This window comes from Misgurnus anguillicaudatus, chromosome 4 (genome assembly GCF_027580225.2).
Source record: "Misgurnus anguillicaudatus chromosome 4, ASM2758022v2, whole genome shotgun sequence".
NCBI lineage: Eukaryota > Metazoa > Chordata > Actinopteri > Cypriniformes > Cobitidae > Misgurnus > Misgurnus anguillicaudatus.
Genome location: NC_073340.2, coordinates 6,882,535 through 6,905,723, shown reverse-complemented (window position 1 = coordinate 6,905,723; position 23,189 = coordinate 6,882,535). Strand labels below are relative to the sequence as shown.

The following is a 23,189-nucleotide window of genomic DNA, read 5'->3' as shown; positions in this document are numbered from 1 at the left end:
TTATTAAATAAAACACCTTTATTATATTTACATTACTTTGTCTCCTGCTTGCTGTTTTTCCCTTCATCTTTGTATCTGACTCATGGTTGATTTGAAGTATTACCTCACTACAAAGTTAATATTAGAGTATAGATTTAGTCATTTCCATCATTTCCTGATGGGGAGAGACATCTAATGACATCTGGACTCTAATTGGATCTATAAGATAGTTAGGATATGACTGTAATATGCTGCGATATTAAAGAGAAAGCAGACAGACACACTCATTGCAGGGTTACTTAGTTTACAGCTAACTTCCGGGTGTGCGTGGAAACCCCATACATAAACAAGTGGGCGTGGCTTAACGTGCCCATCACTCAGCACATCTATTACATTCCTTCACCTTAAGAATTAAACATCTTTTGTGGGACAAAATCCCTCCTGCAGTGTGTGCAAACCTCTGTAACTGCAAACAAAGCCTTCTGTACCAAATATTAACATTGATTTTCTCAGGTGTTCAAATACTTATTGTCTTCACTGTATATAAATATGCAAATAGTCCCATCCTCCACTCTTTCGCACCACCTCAGACAATCCAGCCAAATCAAATGGCAAAAAGTGAAAAATTTATTTTCTGGGATGCACATTGACAAACAATTAACACTTAAAGAATAAAACAAATTATTGTAGAAACTTTGGTCTATGCAATAAGGATGCAGCATTTAAAAAAAAAAGGTTTTACTTAGTTGGTCAAGGCAATGAGGCCATTTGTATAAGACATACATTAACAAATGTTTTATCATTTCAAAAAAACATCGATACATTTAATCTCAAAATTCAATTAATGAAACACACACACACACACACGTATAACAATAAAATAAAAGACATATACATAAAAGCATTTGGTAAAAAATGTAGAACAGTTGTTTTGTGGGAGGAATGTTATGCTTCTCTTGTATTTCTGTCAGATTTGGCAACTAGTAATCGGGGTCTGTCTCCTGATGTCTGAATGAGCTCCCTGCCACTGCAAACACACAAACAAAATACATTACAGTGATTTTATTGACACAGAAAATATAACAAAAATGCTTTATAAATGACTAAGAGTTACAATAATACTTATTAACAAATTGTCAAATCCTAATGCATCACTTGTGCTTTCCTGGTAGAGCATTACACACTGTCAGAAATTAAGGTAAAAAACTGTAACTGGCTCAATCTATAGTCATTTTACTCACGTTTGGTAGTCCACCCCAACCAGACTGAGTCCATTCACTGCTAGAATACGATCCCCTGGTCTCAGCCGCTGGGACAAAGCAGCAGGAGATTCCGGCATTACGGATTTGATGTATATTCCATTGACTTTAAATGGTGTTTCCTGTTTAAATAAAGATTACTGTATAATATTTATATAATATTATGACATGCCCACCAAAAATACAATACTAAACAACGAGACAGTAAGAATTTGTTACATATTCATTACCACATATTGTCACTTTTAGTGTTTGATTTCCATAAGCAGTTTTTTGGATGCAAACTTTTAGACATAATATCCTAAAATGGCCAAGTATTTATTGATTCCAATTTATTTTGCTATTAGTCAATAACACAAAACATCTGAAAGTGTATTTTAAAAATATTGCATATAGAGGGATGATGCAAACATTGCCTACTGATCCACTGACCTGTCCATCTACCAATGCCAGACCCAAACCACATGATCCTCTCTGCAACTCCAGCACAAACACATCTTCCTCATCACCCTCACCTTCAAAAACATATTATACACACCAAACACGTGTCACCATTTTAGCATCTTGACCTCATAATGGTTATTTACATTAGATGTATTTAAAAACAATGAAGACAAAATCCTGCTACCTTCTTGTTTGATATCAGTAAGGTATTTGGAGGTCTGATGGTGTGATATCGTCTCCTGCTGGTCTGTTTCAGGATCCATCAGCTCAAGGTTTTGCAGTGGGTTTGGTGGTGTAAGTAAAAATGGGGCCGAGCGCTCCACACTGCTGGGATGCAACCCTTTCATCTGTAACTGGAGATTTTGAAGCTTCTTTGTTAAAATAGTTTCACAAGAGCTCAAATCATTTGTTCCAGCCCAAGGAAAAACTTTCTCCGTGTGCCCAAGTTCAAGATGAGCTGTTGGATGAGCTTCCAGTTTAGTAAGTTTGGCTTCTGTTGGTACAGCGGAGACGAACTGTAAAAACACAGAAATAGGCAAATTTATTATTATTCTGTCATTTACCATAAAGTTTTTGGCTGTGTACAAAATAGCCCCCTTTACTCTCATTCACTACTCCCTAGTACATTACTTCACGAATGTTGTGCACTTAAAGTAGTGAATTTGGACACTGAAGGGATGTTTACAGGACTCCAAGTAATAAAATGGCATCTTTTGGCTGTTCATATACATTTTGGGGCTTTCAAAGTGCATGTTTTTTAAAACTAAACCATTATCATCTCCATATAAACTACAAAAAGGTGCATTTGTGAAAATGGTGACTTCATGCGTATTACGTGTTCAAACATCGCCAACTACAGGCCTGGTATGGGTAATACAACATGCTCATTTTTGTTGATCCATGTGAACAGGACTGTTTTGAAAGTTAGCCATGAATTTTTTTCTTCAAGACTGATCATAATTGTTTTAAGTGTGTTACATAGAAAGGTGGATTTGTCTAATTTAAATCCAAATAATAAGACTGATTAACCCTAACTAATTGCTAGTTAGTCAGAATCATTCTTAAGACGCAGTCTTAACGTCACGGCCATGTTTATGCAACCGGCCACTGGTTTCAGCTAAGCCTTGTCTGTGAAATCAGGCCTATATGTTTTTGGTCTTTTTCAAGGGCGCATGATGCAAAGCTCATAAAAACATATATTGAGCCCATCATGTGTGTGGCTCGTCCTATCAAAATATGAGTTTGGCGCGTCATGTGAACCTATGCGCATTAGGGGTGTCCTCGACTAAGGATTTACATATTCGAATCAGAATTGTCGAATCTTTCCATAGTCGAATCATATCTATGTGTGTGCATGGGTTGGGAGGGGGCCAGACAAGGTACAAATTGGTAACTTTTATTTTCTTTCACAAGCAGCACACATAAACAACTTTCTGTTAAAGTGACCAAAACTGTCTTTCAAGTGATGAACGAAGACAAAACTGACGATGCATTTATATATTTATTTTTTTTAAGGTAAAATATATAAGGCAACATTTGTTTATTTATTCCTCATAACATTTTAAAGCCACGATCTACAGAACATCACACAAAAATACATTTTGATAACTAAACCTAAAACAATTTATTAAACGTTAATTTATAACATGAAAAACACTGAAATTAATGATTTTATAGACACTATGCGTTATTATTTAGCACAGAAATACCTGCTTGCTTGCTCTGACTTTGATAATCTCTGTATTCACTTTAGATACAGAAAGACCGGATGATATTATTTATTTCAGGAATCTATTTGCTATCATTTAAAAGTGAACACCAACCAATATTAAATCACAAGAAAGACATTCGTGTCAGGCAGAAATATAGGTTCGGTGCAGATAGTTTCCGTTTCATCACCGAAATTTTAAAAAACGGCTTACCTGTTATGTAGTTTAACTTTTGACAAGATAACCAAAATGTATGATAAATACATTTTAAAAACTTATACCCGTCGAAAAACATCCGTTTTTTAATGTTTAGTTTGATGAACTCCTAAATATGAGACGCAGAGCACCTAGCCCGTTCGGCTAAATTACATGCGCAAGCATGGCCAGCACGCAATAGCGCAACATCGATACAACGAAAAGCTATCCAAAATGTACAGACTTAAATTAGATCAGAATGTACGTTTATAATAGATACATTTTTTTAATAAAATAAGGTCAGAAGTAACAAAGTGCAGAACAAATGTGCAAAATGCCTCAAGTGCACGAAAACAAAACACAAGCCAAATAGATACATCAGATAACCCAGAGTGATTTATAAATAAAATAAAATAAATTATTAAAAGAATAGAAAAGTATAGCCATAATATAATTGCCAGCTTTGTCTTTTAAATGTAGAAACAAAGAGGCAATGGTTTATTAACGAAGAAACCTCCAGGTGGGGCAAACCCATATTGAAATGTTGGCTGGGGCAGGCTCACCATAGATGTTAAAAATGTGTTTTATTTATATAGCGTATTTTATATAAACATGTTTAGATGTAGAAACTTACCTGATTTAGGATAGGTAACGACAGGGCCGCCTTAACCTAATGTGAGGCCCCGGGGCTAAGAGGTTTTGTAGGCCCCCCTTCCCCTTGATTTATGGTCTATTTTTTGTAAGTGTAATATCTAGGTAATCTACATATCAAAATGCATTAGTTTCTTTCGAGACATACAACAGTGAGTTTTCCCTCTTTGAGCCAGAAAACACCATAATATTGTTAACATATCACTGAGCCCACTTGAGCATAAACACAAGACACTTTATTTAACAACCACACACAGCAACTTGTGGTGATAATAAAACCAAAATGTGTGAAAGTATATATGTTTATAAGCTTTATATTTATATAGTTTTTGGAATATACAAATTTGCAGAAAATTGCACTCACTAACTAAATGCTCACCACAGTTTTAAAAATATAATAAGTTAAAGTTAGTTTTAAAGTGAAAATGCATTAATGATAACAAAAGATAAGTCTTTATAGACAGAATCTTGTTAAATGCATTAATGATAACAAAAGATAAGTCTTTATAGACAGAATCTTGTTAAATGCATTAATGATAACAAAAGATAAGTCTTTATAGACAGAATCTTGTTTTTTAATCATTTATTTATTTTGTAGGCTATTGAAGATATAGTATGCATTGTATTTAGTATTTATGCATAAATAAGCATGTAAAACGAGCAAGTATGAATATGCACAAGACAGACAGGGAACATACCTGTATATAAGATCTTTAGATAATAAGATTATAAATATGAATGGTGCTATCAGGGGATGATCATTTGAGATGGTCTTGTCGCTCTTTACTTTCTAAGACTTGCACCTTTACCGTTGCGTGCGTCTCTTTCTCGTCTTTCTGAAATCAACAGATGTGTGTAATGTGAGCTAATGTCGCGTCAAACTACATCGCTCCAGCTGCGCACGCGTCACTGATATAAACGCGAGTAAACTTAAACTTTATAACAACTAACAGCATTATGTGCGAGAACTCCTTTCTTAATTTAGCGGCACAGTTTCTTGCGCACGTTTGGAGAGACTTCTGCATGCTAGAGACTCAGACAGCTGAACGAGCACAGAGAGCGAACGAGCGAGCGCGCGCACGAAAGAGAGAGAGACCTGCACCTCACTAGTGCTTGTGCTTATTATGAAATTTCAGAAATTACTCTTTCATTTGTTGGTGGATTATTTCCCGTTTATCTGTCACACTCAGTCTAACGTGCAGGAATGTCAAGTTGACAACGCGCACTTAATTACATTACGCGGAATAAAAAATATGTTACGTCTAACATTTTATTTCACGTTAAGTTACAACGGACCAATCAGCAGCCATGAAACGTGCAATTAGAGTGATTGACAGAAAACCTGACAAGTTACAAAACAATATGACCTTTTCAGCTCATCATGAACGCAAACTTGGGAGGCCCTTGAACTTGGGAGGCCCCTGGGCTTCAGCCCAGGTAAGCCCGTGCATTAAGGCGGCCTTGGGTAACGATAAGGATGTCATCCGGGCGGAAGGTAAAGTCCTCGTAGTATTTTAGACATTCAGGAGGGTGCAAGTGAGTTGGGACGAACACCCCTTTATATACAGAGTACAATTCTGCCTCTGTCATTTTCTAAACTACACAAACACTTAGAACAGATCTGAAACGTAAAAATGTAAAATCTGTAATGTAAAACCGTGAACAAGATGTATGAAGATCTCGGTTTATCACATCTGATAGTGATCGAGTAAGGCGCCTTAATCCTCCTCAACTTTTAGAGGTGCAAATAAAAATGCTTTGGTAGTGTAAACCGCGTGGTCGACAGTTTGCCCAAATAAAACGACGCGTAACCTGAAGCACCATTCAGTCCTCCAACACGAAGGGTCAACTGATTTAAGGTATGTGGATGAAGAAGCCAGGGTGAGGGTCTGTCTGCGTCCTGGACGACTACAAGAAACGCCCCTATTAAATTCCAGGACTTTCCACGCCCCTCCAAAAAGCACACGAAATTCGTCTGTTTGGTAAAAAAAGCGTTTTTTTTTAATTAAAACTTTATATTTATGTTGAAAGTCTTGGGTTTGTAAAAAAAACCCGTTAATATTAGCTAACATTAATCCTAACCGCTTTATCGATAAGTGGCTAGATTGATGCATACACTGCAAAAATATAAGTGTCGACTGCATGTGCCGTATGACATCAGAACTCCGCGAGAACGGTTCGAGAATATACTGCTCTGTATACTTTCGATTTGCTCTCGCGGTACATTGATGTCATGAGTGACCAGTTTGCGCATCCCTGCATGTAAGCAAAATACGTAATGTAAAAGTATGCGGTGAGGAATGTGCTGAGGGCAAGCCCGTTCAGGGTGTAATCTCCACTGTCACGTGATCCTTCAAATATGCCGATTTACTTCTGCGGAAAAACAGCTGTGTTGCTTCATAGTTTAGTGGGGATTTTTAGATAAATAAACATTTACATTGAACAGCGTTATTTGAAACAGAAATCTCTCCCTCTGACAAACAGTGGTGCAAGTTACTATTCAAAGTTAGTGTCTATTAATAATGAATCATGACATAAAACAACTTAAATAACACTAAAATATTTATTAACACAACTGTTTCAACAGTGTTAATAATCGAAAAAGTTTCTTGAGCAGCAAATCAGCATATAAAATGAACTCTGAAGGATCATGTGACACTGAAGACTGGAGTAATGATGCTGAAACAACATAAATGACAGTTTACAATATTGAGACACGTAAAAAAATCTGAACGTGAACCTTTGAACGGCAGTGTAAATTATAGTTATGATGGCCTGTTTCTCACACTTAATGGTATTATTGCATATAGTTTGTTCCTTATCCTCAAATTATAGAGACAAATTTACAAAGGGATCCAGAAACAATCTGATGGTGACTGAACCAGATAATTTTTGCTAAATAAGGTCACAAAATTATTGGTAGTACCCAGGATGTCGAAGTCTCCAAAAGAAGGCAAAGAGTTTTTACATTTTACTCCGTAAGGGTGGATTCACTACAGTTATTCAAGCTGTAGAAATGACAAAATGACTGAAGAAACATTAACAGCAAGATAATGTAAAACTGTCAGTAACAACCAACGGCGGAAATAAGCGCAGTTATGATAGCAAAATATGTGGGAGTGTGTCACAGGTCGGAGCGGACCCAGATGCTATTGAGTCACGCCCCTTCCTAGTTTCCACCTCGAGGATGTTCCCAAAGCCACCCCAATGACCAGACACACAAGGTACAAGTAAAATTAAAATAGACTTTATTAAATTATTTAAAATAGTATTCAGGGAAGGGGGATTTAAAAACAAGGTTTCTTCTGGCTTCCAGGCAGAGGGGACGGGACTCTGGACTGTCCTTCTTGAACCCGTGGCACCCTCCGCTTCTCCCGGAGGCAGAGTTTAAGAGGGGAAAGACTGCAGTCATGGATTAAAGTGAAAAAAATTCTTCTGAGTGAAATTTTTTTCAGGCCAAGTCATATTCCTTGTAAACAGGCGAGACCAATAGCATTCTAAGGGGAGATGTTTTTTGCCATTAATGCCATATTGAAGTCTACTGTGGCATTTATAGGTTTGACAACTGTCACTATGAAATACAGCAGCAGTGCGAGTATGTTTTTTTGTGAATTAACACTTAATTACAACATATGATAGGTTTATTAATAGTTTGTTAATTTACAGCTTTACTTTCCTTTAATTGAACCATTACCTTTAATATATGTCTAAAACAAAACACTTGTGACTTCTGCACTAAGGGTTAAAAACGTTATCCCGTCATGTTAATCTACTTGTGACAAACTAAAAAAAATGATTCTGTAAGATGTAGTTTGCAGGGCATTTCAGATTAAGGTGAAACAGCTAAATAACTCACTATATAAAAAGAAATACTAATATCACCACCTTTAATGAATCTTAATTATTTATTAATTGTAAATCTTATTAATTTTGGCATTTACTTATACATTTTTTTAAATCAAGGTTGAAACTGTTAACATTAGTTAATGCACCATGAACTAACATCAATTACTTTAAGGACATAAACATGAATTAATAAATGCTTATATACTCTATATTTTTCATAGTTTGTGTCAGAATTTAATTGTTGTTCCCCCACACCCCACATTTATATATTTGATATATTTTCATAGAACCTTGTATATTTCTTTATTGTTATACTCGGATGATTAATGAAGCAATGATACGGTTCATTTATCTTGCATTTACTAAGTTGAGATTGAGTTGTGACATTTTCCCTTGACTATGCACAAAAGCTAGACATGGGCTGGTCAGTCCAGGTCATGAAGTACGACCAGACTTCCCTGTTCTAATCTCCCTTTCCCCGTTTACACAATACAACTGTCTAAGCATTATTATTTATGTATCCGTATCCAGACGTTCCTGTGAAGGGACCAATCATGTGATTGTTCTCCAGACATGTTTGCTCAATAACTGCCCACATGATTCTTCTAGACATTATCAAATGTTTATCAGGTGACCAGTGCTTCCTTTCTGTACACTATATAAGCTGAAGCCTGTCTAATAAACTTTGGTCTATGTTTGAACTGCATCTCGGTGTCAGTGTCTTTCATGGCCCCTGATATATATCAGAACTCTCTGCTGCTCACCTCAGACCTCGTCTCTTTACTACAGATTCAACGAAAACTTCATACCTCTAGACCTGCTTAGAATTAGATTCTAACAGTTGGGCGCTCGTCCGGCGACAGGGGGGTGAGCCTCCTCCCGACAGAACCGGAGACCGAAATTCGAACACCGCAGATCGGGGAGGACCTACAGAAAGGGGTAAGTGTCGCGATATTTCTAATAAATTTGAAATACAGCGCTTACCCCTGTAGAGTCCCAGTAGGACCCATATCTTGTGCTCGAGACAAGATCGGTCAGTTTCACTCGGCCCACGTGGGGCAGGTGGCCCAGAAATCGCCACCGTTGGCTAATTGATTTACGAATTAATTGCTAGTAACGAAGTGATAGTCGCTCACGAGTAAAAGAAAGAAATAAATTGACAACGAGTGATTTCTTGTCAATTAAATTTCACGGGTGCGGTAATCGAGATTACCAGCACATGCAGCATTGACTGCGTACGGAGCGAGGTCAAATATACAGTTAGAGCTCGCTGTATATTTGAGATCGCGGTGTTATTGTTATTCGTTATTGTTGAGTAATCATCAACGAAACGTTGAATTGAATATAAAACGAGCATTGCCCACTATCAAAGAAATTTATTAAAATTATATGAATAACATTTATGACATTTTATGAAAACTGGATTTTTGCAAATTTCAAATAATTTGCCAAACTAATATATAACTTCTAAAGAACGAAACGATACGTAAATGTATTGAGGCTGAGTAGAGGAGCACAGAAAACCCGGGTGTTTGTCAATTGCTTATTTGTGCTTATTGCTGTTTGCTTGTTATTGCTGCTATTATTTGTTTACATTGTGTTGAAGATGGGTGATTCTGCCATGGCCAGGCAAAAGCCTGATGAATTTATGTATACAAATAATAAAGGTTTTTATGTTGAACTGTACGTCACTTAGCGGAAAACAAAAAAAACAAAACATAACTGATACGTGCCGCTGTCTGATTCGGGAAAACCATGTGACTGGTGAGGGGACTGCAGCCTCTCGCAATCCATTCACACGGGAAGATCATGAATATCATGATATGCTTTTTTGATCAGCTGCGCGTTTTTCTAGATAAACGGTTTGGCATTTGCCAGTATTTATCATTTGCATTAAACGGAAAGATAAAGCCAAATGAAACTGCCTCTGAATTTTGCACACGTTTTAAAGTATTATGAGTTTATTCTAGATTACCGATTGACAAAGTCTGAGTGCGCTGTTACAAATATGCTGTTTAACAATATGAATCGTAGGTACCGGTAAGTGAAATCTGTTGAATATGAATGTGAATAGACTGATTTGTGAGTCTGATGCATCTGGTGAACATGCTATGTTTTCAGTGCAAGTCTCATCGAACGGGAAAAAGCTTGCTTAAGCACCGGAAAGGAAGATTTGATATAATGTGTTATTATGTGGACAAAGGGGCCACATGAAATGTGACTGTCGTTCAAAGGGGGGTGCAATTTTATTCCAAGGGCGCCACCACGTAGACAGTCAATGCAACAGCCAAAGCAAGTGCATCAGAAACTATCTGACAGTAATTACCAAACAAACTGGCATAACAAAACACAATGAAATGTTCTGACCCATTACACCACCTCTGGAGGTAAGAGCTCCAGGTGTCAAACCATTTTTTCTTCACAAATTTCAAATCATACCAGATGTTTGTCTTAATTTGCTCGGGCGAGACATTATGCATAAGTTAAAAATGGAATTTCATGATTCTCATGTTGTTTTCTCTTTTATGTCATGTTTACAGACATACAGTGATCCTCTGCCTATGGGGGGAGGAAGTGAGAAGGCCGACCAAGACCCAGTAGTCGCCCGCATACCACATGATGTAGAAACCTTGATTAACCCATGCCTATGAACTCAGTCAAACAATGATACAGGTTTCATTGATATGAAACCATACAAAGTTAAACTTAAACCTGTGTACATCAAACAATATCCTTTGTCAAAAGAAAAGGAAGATGGCATTAAACCTATTATTCACCATTTTGTTTAACAGGGTGTCCTCGTACCTACTCGCCATACAACACACCGATTAACCCGGTGGTGAATGCTGATGGAAAGACATAATGTCTTACACAAGATTTAAGAGCACTCAATAAACTGATAATTCCTCTGTCTCTGATTGTTCCAGATGTGCCGACTGTTATAAATTTTATACCATGCACACATAAGTATTTCTGTCATTGATTTGTGTGCTGCTTTTGTTTCTCTGTTCCAGTGCATCCAGACACACAGCCACTGCTAGCCTTATAGGATAGGCGGTGCAAAAAAAAAAAAAAACTAAGAAGGGTATGTTGACTCACCATCCGTCCTCTCCGCTGCGGTGAAAAAAAAAAGACATTGAGAAAAAAAAAGATCAACTTGCTGTTTTCGGGTTTGCTGTCTGCTGTATGCCGATGACCTCATGGTCTCTGCTCTGACTGAAAAGAACTGTGAGGAAGCCTCCATTATCGTCTGCAATATTTTGGTGGACGCTGGTTTCAAAGCATCAAAAGAAAAGTTCGGTGGGTCAAGCAAAAGTTCTCGTACCTGGGTCACGTCATAATGCCAGGTGTTCGAAAAAATACCTCCACAGATCAGGTTGAACTGATCCGGAAGATGTAATTCACACAAACTGTGTAACAGCTCCAAAGTTTTCTGGGGTTAATAAACTGTTGTCGCTCATGGAAACCTGAGTGTGCTGCCCATGACGGACATTTGCGGAGCACGATTGATCACAAGGCATCGCCTGCATCACTGATATGCTGGACTGATGAAGCAGAGACTCATTTCATGGCACTGAAACACGCCATTACTACGGCCCCAACTCTGGGCCATCCGAACTATGCAAGGACTTTTCACCTGCATGCGTGAGAGGCGAAGGGTGTGGCTCTGGGTATCCTTTGGCAACAACAAGGTTGCACTTATAGGCCAGTGGCATATCTGTCTAGAAAACTAGATAATGTAGTAACAGGTATGCCTAAAATGTCTTTATGCAGTGGCTGCTGATGTTCTGTTTGTACAGGTGGCTGAGAGAACGGTGCTGTCACAGTCAATGACTCTACACATCACATCAAGTAGGTGCATTTTTACACAACACAGGACGGCACAGAGGCGATATGGGTATGAGGCTACGCTGTTGGCAACCAAAAATGTAACGATCCAGCCCACTTTTAACATTAATTCCACTTTTGCTGGGAGTTTTGGGACTGGTAGACATGACTGAGCACGATCTAAAACATGATTGCATTGTTGGATTGACTACTTCCTGTTCCTCTAGGGCTGATTTAATGGAATCGCCCCTAGATGGGGGGGGTCAGATCTATGTGGATGGCTCATATACAAAGCCATCGGACGGTGTCTACCTGTGTGGTTATGCTGTGGTGTCAGATACGGGTGAGGTTATTGAACCCTTTGCTCTAAATTACAACTCAGCATAAGCTGCAGAATTGGTAACTTTATTACGAGCTTGTGAGCTAATGAAAGGAAAAAGCCAAAATCTACACGACTCTAAATATATTTCAGTCAGGACCACTTAAGAATACCAAAATTATAATATATTTATATATTATAACAAATATCTGAATTTGGCCAAAGGCTGAGGAATCAAGGGGCTTGGTTGTCATACTGCACCTTTAAGATGCATCCTTTGCATGAATCCCCCAGCCTGTCATAACCAACATTTTAGTATGCTACACGTGAAAATAATTAAAAGGGGTGCAATGGTTGTGAAACTGAGATATTGGAGGTGAAGGGGAGGTGGTGGGTAAAATTGTCTGTGCGACAGAGTAGCTACAGAGCGTCTGATTGACTGCTTAAATACTGTTGATTAAAGCAGGTGAGAGTGATTAAGCAGCTGAGCGTCAGCTGGAGTAGTTAGCGATCAGTGATCTGCCTGAACTACGCTTGAATTCCATCCGGTCACTCAAGCTATATTTCAGTCAGGACCACTTAAGAATACCAAAATTATATAATATATTTATATATTATAACAAATATCTGAATTTGGCCAAAGGCTTAGGAATCAAGGGGCTCGGTTGTCATACTGCACCTTTAAGATGCATCCTTTGCATGAATCCCCCAAACACAACAACGTAGTTGAGTGCATAACTTCTAGAGACTGCTTGTCTCGGAGTACGCGGCTCCTGGCATGTTGGGTAGCATACCTCAAAAGGGAACGGGGTTCCCTGATATTCATCAGATTTGGAACAGGCAGGTTCAGAGGAGAGAAATAAAATGAAGGACAGCTGAGGTTGACATTAGTTAATCATTAATTAACGGACCCCCAACACAAGATAACGCGTGCAAGATGTTTCTTACATCTTGGCATTGTTGGAGACTTTTTACGTGACATTCACTCTTCTCAATGAGCAGCTACCGCTGCTTCTGTGGGCTCCACCCCCGGCCCAAAGCATTCCCAGGCGGTCTAGTCCTTGCGCAGCAGAGCAGAGTCTCTCCCAGTTGCAATCAGGGCCAGTGGCGGCTCCAGAGATTTTCTGATGCAGGTGCTATGGGGATGCTCAACACTTAAGAGAAGGTGCTTTAAATTTTGGGGCATTTCATTAAGGAGGTCGCATCGGACCACCCTTTATACACGTGTACAGGCCTGCATTAACTAGCCTATACTCGTTCCACGACTATGTAAAAGTATTCAACACAAGGGCAATAGTTACAACATACATAAGCCTGCCAATGTAAACCTCTGAAAATAATATTTCACAGATCTGTCACAGTCTAGCCCTGAATACAACGGAGCAGCAAACGCAGCAACAGACACACTGCACGCTTCAGCTTAAAATGCTCAGATCACGAAATCACACAGCCAGTTACCAACACTAGTGATGAATCAGCAATATTGTTTCTATTGTTGGAGCATCATAGGGTGACCCGGACGCGTCCTGTGCAGGATTTCGGGTGCATTCGTATTTGTCGACCGCATACGTCATAGAGGATTATTATTATTATTGCAGAAAAGCAACCGTTACATTTTAAGGTAAGAATGAAACTACGATTGTATATCTTATGTTTTTAACTGAATGGCGTATGCAGTCAACAAATACGACTTCCGGAAGACGCACCGAAATCCTGGATAGGACGCGTCCGGGAAGAATGACACGTAAATGCAACCTATTGATGTAACAATGCAGAGCCAAGATTTGTTCTTTAAACACCAAATTAATTCAATTTGTAATAGCCAACAGAGGGGAAAATCAAGCACTTATCATAGACGTCTTCACATCAAAACAGCATCATCAATGATGTTGACGCAGTCAAGGGTCCTCGTTCTCTCCGTATTTATAGCCAAAAGTGCCAGATTACTGGTCCTAGTGTGTCCACTGCTGTTCCTCGGGTAGTTTTTGGTGTATCCATTTTGGTGTATTTTACTTGGCAAAATTTCTAAACTCGCTATCAAAAACAAACTTTTACCGGGCGCTGCACCCATTGGCCAAAGAAGATCACATGTTTTGGCGTCATGATATTTTAGCTAAATATATATTTTTTAATTATTATTTAACTCCCTTTTTTAACAACACGAAAACACTATTCAAACATGACATTAAAATGTAAATATAAAAATTACAGACATTTCTTGGGGGTGCTGGGCGGGTGCTATTGATATTATAGCCGGTGTCGTGAGCAATTGGGTCCCCCCGGGCAATTCGGTCTCCCCTAGGACCCCGCGCGACTCCATTGGCTGAAAAAACTCCTCATGGGTAGTTTTCTTAGCGCCTTATTACAATTCCTACAAAATCGCGTTATGATTTATGTAGTTAGAACGTTGTTAAAATTACAATTGATGTCTTTTAAATGATATGTTTCATATAGTAGTATATAAATGAGGCTATAGGCGGGAGATCTACACATTGCTTGTGTCATTTTATTATTTAGATTATTATACTGTACCATTTCCACTTTTGACTGTCTACTTATAGAATTACTTAGTCATTAATTACTTATACAAAACATGATTACTACATAGTTGAATCACACATTTAAATTATAATTATAAGCCATGATTACTACACTTTTACTATTAAAAATATATATTCCGTAAGGTATGTTAATAATTTACAAAAAAATAAAAGTATTGTTTTTTCAAAGCAGATGATGACACAAAAGTACTGACGTGTCTGCAACATGAATATTAGTTTATTATATTGTTTTTTTTAGTTAACTTTTATTTTAAAAAATGTAATGTTTCTATTTTGTACAACATAATTAGCTTGCTAGCCGCGTATGCAGACGAGATATTGCAATGACACATTTTTGAGCAGGCATTAGTGTAGATACCAATCGGGGTCCTAGGGGAGACCGAATTGCTCGGGGGGACTGGATTGCTCATGACACCGCCACTGATCAGGGCAGGAGAAGTGGTTATCTATCCGCGTCCAGACGGCATAATCGTGCATGCGGGAAGCCGGAGCAGGCGGATCCCGCGATGGCTTACATTAATGGCGAGATATAAATATAAAATGGTCTTTGAATAAAATGAATCACTGTACATAAAATAAATGTACTTGAGGGAGCTGAGCAGCAGCACATTTAGAACAGACAAACTGTACGGAGCTGACGCGTTAATGGGCTATTTACCTACAAAACAACGTTTCCCATCATTTATCAGTGTATGTTTTGAAACTGGACTGTTTGGCCATATAAACATACACACATCTCGTTTTATGAGAACATAAGCAGATAAACAAACGAGAAAACATTTTCTCAAGCATTCATGTGTCTTAAAATAACATTTTTGACAGTTCAGAGAGAAAGAGAAACGTGAAATAATGTAGTAAGCCAGTGTAGTAAGAATGCAAATGTGTCGTGATGACGTCACTGTTATGCAAATGACGCAATGACGTAATCTAGTGACATTTAGCGACTTTCCAAGCAAGCTTTAGCTACTTTCCATTGAAAATAGTTGGCAACACTGGTTTCTTATGCTTTACATGCTTGTTGAAGATGCGTAGAACGACTGCCTTCGGGACGTTAAATCAAGTGTAAGACACGAAATGCTGTATAACTATAACCGTCGAATTTTGAGGCAATCAATTAAAACAACATATATACACTGACACTACAAGGTGACCTGAACGATTTATATCGAAAATGAATTGGAACGAATGACGGACATACTCCTTGCTTGTAGTCACATTGGTCTAACGTTACTGGCCTACTGCTGTAAATACGTAAATGTAAATATGGTAAAACTGCTAAATATTGCATGAAATGCTGTTAATAGAACATCCTGCTATACTGTTGATAAGAAAGTTATTGTTTACAGTGACATAGCGATTTTAGACTATTTGAGCGACAAAGATACTAAAGTGAACTTTTTCCAGTGCGCATACGTGCACAAACTCAAAGCTCACGCACTGAAAAGCGCGTTCAAAGATCACGGAAACATAAGTTCTTTGGGCTTGACAGGAGATATACGCCCAAATTATCTTAATACCTGTACGGAATGGATGTCTTCCGGCACTTCCACAGAGAGTATTGCAACATCTTCCGATTCCGAGCAAGCCATGGTAACGCCGAAAAGGGTAAGGAATAAAATTCTATCGATCGCATGAGTACTGGCCCAGTCTACAATCTGCTATGCAAATGTCTGTGCGACAGACTCGGTAAAAAAGTCTGTGCGACAGACTCGGTAAAATTGTCTGTGCGACAGAGTAGCTACAGAGCGTCTGATTGACTGCTTAAATACTGTTGATTAAAGCAGGTGAGAGTGATTAAGCAGCTGAGCGTCAGCTGGAGTAGTTAGCGATCAGTGATCTGCCTGAACTACGCTTGAATTCCATCCGGTCACTCAAGCTATATGTACTCTAAATTTTGTAAAAACAGGGGAAGCCCGAGATTTTGAGACAACAGATGGTAAGCTTATAGCTCATTCATATTTGGTAGGACGGTTGACAAAAGCAGTACAGCTACCGTCTGAAATGGCAATAGTGAAGGTAAAAGATCATGGATCAGGAAATGATGACTAGGCTGTGGGAAACAAGAAGAGCAGATGAGGCTGCCAAAGAAGCAGCTCAAGCTCACATTAAATGACTATTTGAGTATGATGTCAAAACAGACCTTGCTATGGCTGTGCAAGTGATTAACACGATCAGATTGACTTCATTCGCATAGTGCCGATTGGAAAAGATGAAATATCTTTTTTTATCACAAAGAGGATGCGCTAACTGTAGTTAAAATTTTGACAAAAGGAAATTATTCCTCGTTTTAGCATACCGAAAACAATTGAATCCGACGACGAGACACCTTTTGTGTCTAGAGTAATGTAGCTCTTAGCTAAAGCGCTGACTATTAATTGCCATTTTAATATCCCGTATCATCACCTACAATTAACAGCTGTCATAGAGAGAACGGACACGAAAATTAAACATAGGATAACCAAAGCTGTGTTAGAAACTGGAAAAAAAATGGGTAGATTTGCTACCTGCTTTATTATACGAAATAAGAATGACTCCATCTTCAACCAAACAATTGTCTTCATTTGAAATACTAATGGGTAGGTCATTCCCCACCCTGTGGGTCAAAGGCCGCGCAGGCATTTCTTCCCCAGGTGACTGGAGGTGATACAAGAAGACTATGTGGTGTCCATAATTGAGAAATTGAACTCTATCTGTGCTAATTTTCTTTGTCTCTCCCCTCAGAAAAACCAACTTACATTTTTGCTCCAGGACAGGTTGTTCTAAATAGGAGCCTGAAGCCCACGAGGGTATGAGAGCCAAAATACCTCGGCCCAGACAAGGTGATGGCTGTGACAAAGATGGGAGTTCTGATTGACAACCAGCTACAGTGGATTCACGCCTCAGGGTTGAAGCAACACTCTGCCACGGATCAGGACACCAGAGACGAACCCAAACAACGACTACTAGTAATGGAAAACAACGGAGAACAACGAGTGAGATATCTTGATGGAAGCTCCACTGCCGAGAGGATTCGAACCATGTATTGTGACCAAAGCTTTCATCATCTTCAGCGAGCACATTGTGGAAGCAGAGCAAAGAATATTGGAAGACAACGAACACATCACACAACTGGCCCTGCAAAAGCAATTTATAGATCATATGCTGTGGTATATGTTTATTTTGAATGATAGTGATCTGAAAGGTTTATAGAAATAATAATAAAGTTCTTGGTTTCTTGAAAATAAGGGTTATTTAGGAAATTGCTATTTAATAAACTAATTGTAACTATTTGATTTCTGCAATTAGGAAAAGTATTTTCTTAAAGTATATGAAACCAGTGCTTTCCAGATGTGGACCCATAACCCTGTTATATGCCATAAATAATGTATCTGGAGTAAATGGATTAGTGATAACTCGATGTATAGAAGGTGGACCCAAACGACCTGTGATGCAAAATTTTATTTTCAAACACAAGGGAATTTTTCTTTTTGATATGGGTGTGTGGGATCAGATGTGATCCACTGACGTGTCTCAAAGGGGCCATTGTCAGAATTTAATTGATGTTCCCCCACACCCCACATTTATATATTTGATATATTTTCATAGAACCTTGTATATTTCTTTATTGTTATACTCGGATGATTGGAGGGATAGTTCGGCCAAAGGCAGTGTTGGACCCGTGATTTGCTCGCCCCCGAGCTGTCCGAGTTGCGTGTGTCCATCGTTTTTCAGACGGGCACATTTTCGGATATTTTAGAAAATATTTTAGATATTTCTGTTCATTAAATGTTATGTTACGGGGTCCAGCAGTAGTCCACGACCTTCAAGTCCAAAAAAGTGCGTCCATCCTTCACAAATTAAAGCCACCCGGCTCCAGGATGATAAACAAAGGTCTTCTGTGGGTAATCCGTGCGGTGTTTTTGTAGAAATATCCATATTTAAAATGTTATTAACTTTATAAACTAGCTTCCGGTAGCGCCGCCATTTTGGAGTGATGCGCATTCAGGATGAGAGCTTACGCAGCGTACAGAGTTTCTCTGCTGCTGCTCGGTGCCCCCGCCCTCCGAATTTGTCATACGTCACTAAGAAAAGTGCGTACACTACGCTAATCCTCTCTCCTGAGTCTAGGATGGCGGCGCTACCGGAAGCTAGTTTATAAAGTTAATAACATTTTAAATATGGATATTTCTACAAAAACACCGCACGGATTGCCCGCAGAGGCCTTTGTTTGTCGTCCTGGAGCCGTTTGGATTTGATTTGTGAGGGATGGACGCACTTTTTTGGACTTGAGGGTCGTGGACTGTTGCTGGGCCCCGTGGCATAACATTTAATGAACAGAAGTATCTAAAATATTTTCTAAAATATCCGAAAATGTGTTTGTCTGAAAAACGATGGACATATGCAACTCGGACGGCTTGGGGGTGAGTAAATCATGGGTTTAATATCGTTTTTGGCCGAACTATCCCTTTAATGAAGCAATGATACGGTTCATTTATCTTGCATTTACTAAGTTGAGATTGAGTTGTAACATTTTCCCTTGACTATGCACAAACGCTAGACATGGGCTGGTCAGTCCAGGTCATGAAGTACGACCAGACTTCCCTGTTATAATCTCCCTTTCCCCGTTTACACAATACAACTGTCTAAGCATTATTATTTATGTATCCGTATCCAGACGTTCCTGTGAAGGGACCAATCATGTGATTGTTCTCCAGACATGTTCGCTCAATAACTGCCCACATGATTCTTCTAGACATTATCAAATGTTTATCAGGTGACCAGTGCTTCCTTTCTGTAGCCTGACGTTGTCATACTCAATTCTAGTCAGAATTTGAGTCTGATACCTCTCCATTGAGCTATAATTATGAGGCGTGTCTCAACCGAAAAATGCCTCTGCACTCAATTGGATAGACCTACGACCAATCAGAGCAACGGAGTGTATGTTGAAATTACGTCTTTGCAGCCTGACCGAACTGCTAGTCATTTCGCTACGACACTAACATGGTGATTATACTAAGTCTGAGTTAGCGAATGTACATCAACACCTACTATGTTTACAACATTTCGTTTATATCACAACATGAAGTATTTACTAAGTCATAGAGTATGACTATCTCTTACCATTTGTACGTTAGGTGAACTTCATCCACGACGATACCCTACGTTGGCTTGAAAATATTGGAGCCTAGCATGTCCCTCCACTTATTAGACAACCACGATTCCGGGCTTCCGAAAAGAAGCTGGCAACGACCGCTAATTATATCCATCTCGTCGTGCACGCAGAGTTGCCTCGCCATGATAAGGTTGTCCATTTCAGTTGCGACCAACCTTTGCCGAATCCCATAAGAAGGACGGCAAAAACATCAACAAATGCCCTGCTCGCGTTTCTCTGTTCCTCTTTTAAAATCAATGCTCTGTCGATATCTTTTAGAACAGACTCAATGTCAGAATCCACACATCTGAACTCTACAGCGGCAGCCATTCAACACACGCGCTCTTTGGTGACGTGGTTCATTACGTTACTGTCGTTTATCTGTCAATCATCGTATAAAGCCCGCCCTCACAATTTGATTCGTCTGCCTGTTTTGATATTCTCATAGTAGCTCCTGAACGGTGAATCCCCAGACCGATCTTCCCCGTATTTCAAATCGTGGTGGGCGGGGCTAAGATCGGCTGGCACCCAGGCTATCCTTTCTGTACACTATATAAGCTGAAGCCTGTCTAATAAACTTTGGTCTTTGTTTGAACTGCATCTCGGTGTCAGTGTCTTTCATGGCCCCTGATATATATCAGAACTCTCTGCTGCTCACCTCAGACCTCGTCTCTTTACTACAGATTCAACGAAAACTTCATACCTCTAGACCTGCTTAGAATTAGTTTGTAACAGTTTGTTCATGTTATATAATGCATTTAGTAATGTGAACAAATACAACTTTTTTTAAAAGTGGTACAGAAATGTTTATATCATATTATTCAGTGCACATAAACGAAAAATCCACGGTCTGTACTGCTCACACAACAGCTTACAGTCACAGCTCTAATACAGTAACTTTATGTATGAATATAAACCCTGAACGAGCAACTCGAATAAAACTCGTGTACAATTCACACAGGATGCCTGTAATCATAGTGACAGTTGTACATTAAATGACTGTACCCTTTATCAACAAATTATTATTTTACAATAGAGGCAGAGCTGAGGTGCTTTTTATGCGCAATGTTATGCACTTAAAACAACGCATTGTGCGCAACTTGTGTATATTACACAAGAACAAAATTCAAGCTCACTAAGGATAAACAGTCAGTGATGAAATAAGGATAATAAACAATATTTTAGTAAAGGTAAAAAATGTAACTTACCCTTTTTTCTGCTGTTTACTTTCTCCTAAGCCCTAAATGGTCGTGTTTGAGGATACTTGCAAAGACGGGATTTTTGACGCATAACCTTATGTGTATTTAAGGCCAAAAATACTCACAAGCTCAAAGAGAAGCGAATGCGCGACTGGCTTATTCCCCTCACACAGAAACAGCGCGCACATATGTCATTAGATGTCTCTCCCCATCAGAAAATGACTAAATCTATACTCTAATATTAACTTTGTAGTGAGGTAATACTTCAAATCAACCATGAGTCAGATACAGAGATGAAGGGAAAAACAGCAAGCAGGAGACAAAGTAATGTAAATATAATAAAGGTGTTTTATTTAATAATATTTCTATTTTATTTATTAATATAATAATATTCATTAGAGGGCATCAACACATCATTAAGATCCACCAATTTAGAGTAATCATAACAGTAGACGCACTGTGTGCCGGATCGACCTACTCGCTATCTGCTTTCACCTCTGTATCATGTGGATTACCTACAGCTGTCTTCTTGGGAATGGCAGGTTTGGTTACTGCCTTCACCTTGGTATCACGCTGATAAAAAACAGGCATCTTCTTAGGGATGGCAGGTTTGGGGTCTGCCTTCACCTTGGTATCAGGTGGATGAAAACGAGCCGTCTTCTTGGGAACCGCAGGTCTTCACTATGATACTACATGGAATAACAATAGGTTTTTGAACTGGATTGCCAACACCGGTGCCAGCCTTTGCCTTGGGAATGGTGCCAGTCTTTAATTTGGCATCGCCTGGATTATTGTCAGCCTTCTGATAAAATTAAGATAAAATACATATCATATATGTCTACAAATTTCTAATTACAGCAATAAGCACTATCTTTAAATAAATAAAAGATTACATAAATTAATGTTTTTCACAAACTTGTTTTGATAACATACAAAACTGCCCACTTCACAACTCGGTGGCAGGACCTTGAAAAAGGAATTGTGACAGGCTGCAACATCTCCCCATCCTGTTTGTCATGGGAATGAACCTGCTCATAACAGCTGCAGGAAAGGAATTCAGAGGGCCACTAATGGAGTCTGGCACCAGCCAACCTCTAATAAGAGGCTTTATGGATGACCTTACTATAACAACTTTAACCCATGTGCAAGCAAGATGGATCCTGAAGGTTCTTGATGACGTGGCAACATGGGCCCGGATGAAGTTCAAGCCAAGGAAATCAAGAAGCATGGTGATCAGAAGTGGGAAAGTGACCAGCAAGTTCCAGTTGCGCGTACAGGGGCAGACGAATCCATCACTTGAGGAAAACCCAATTAAGTGTGTGGAAATGACACATCAGTGGCGCAAGCTGAAAGTGCATTGAAGCTGAAGGACATCATCGGGAACCCATGCGTAGGGAGACATGGACTTGGATCCAACCACTTCCAGCAGTGGGGAAAAGCAGACCCAAGGCAGAGGAGGGACATGATCCAAGCCGAGGTCCGACACCTGGAGGAAGAAGGGGCAGGTCTAGGGCTGTCGAGCTTGGAGCGCAAGGTGCCTGGACAAAGTGGGACCTGACGAAGCGGAAGATCACGTGGCCTGAGATCTAGAGACTGGAGCCCTTTCGCATTTCTTTCCTGCTCTGTTTAGTGTACGACACTCTTCCATCCCCAACAAACCTCCACAGATGGGGAATGAGGGAGGACCCATTGTGTAGGTTATGCAGAGGGAGGGGAACAATGGCGCACATACTGGCAGGATGCAAGACAGCTCTTAGCCAAGGAAGATACAGGTGGCATCATGACAAGGTTCTTAGTGCACTGGCTGGCATCTTGGAGCGGGAGAGGCAGAAAAAGCACCAGCCCAGTACAAGGCCAGCGAGATCCATTCAGTTCATCAGGGAAGGGGAGAAACCACCATACCCCAAGACGAGTAAAAAGAGCCTCTTGCAAGCAGCACGCAGAGATGAGGGTGGACCTGGGAAGGAGACTAGTCTTCCCCCAGGTTGTGCAAACACCACTGAGGCCAGACATGGTCTTATGTTCTGAAGAGGCAAGGAAGATAATTATGATTGAACTGATGGTCCCA

The 23,189-nt window shown here is 39.4% G+C and overlaps 1 protein-coding gene across 1 annotated transcript; it reads right to left on the bottom strand.

Annotated features, from left to right (window-relative positions):
* Nucleotides 1-588: 588 nt before the first annotated feature.
* Nucleotides 589-21,976, bottom strand: LOC129420514 (disks large homolog 2-like). Its single transcript, XM_073866603.1, has 5 exons — nucleotides 19,892-21,976; nucleotides 1,867-2,197; nucleotides 1,671-1,753; nucleotides 1,221-1,360; nucleotides 589-1,006 (listed from the first exon to the last, which is right to left on the bottom strand). The coding sequence occupies exons 1-5, from the start codon at nucleotides 19,892-19,894 to the stop codon at nucleotides 925-927; spliced, it is 639 nt and encodes a 212-aa protein (XP_073722704.1). The 5' UTR covers nucleotides 19,895-21,976; the 3' UTR covers nucleotides 589-924.
* Between the last annotated feature and the right edge of the window lie 1,213 nt (nucleotides 21,977-23,189).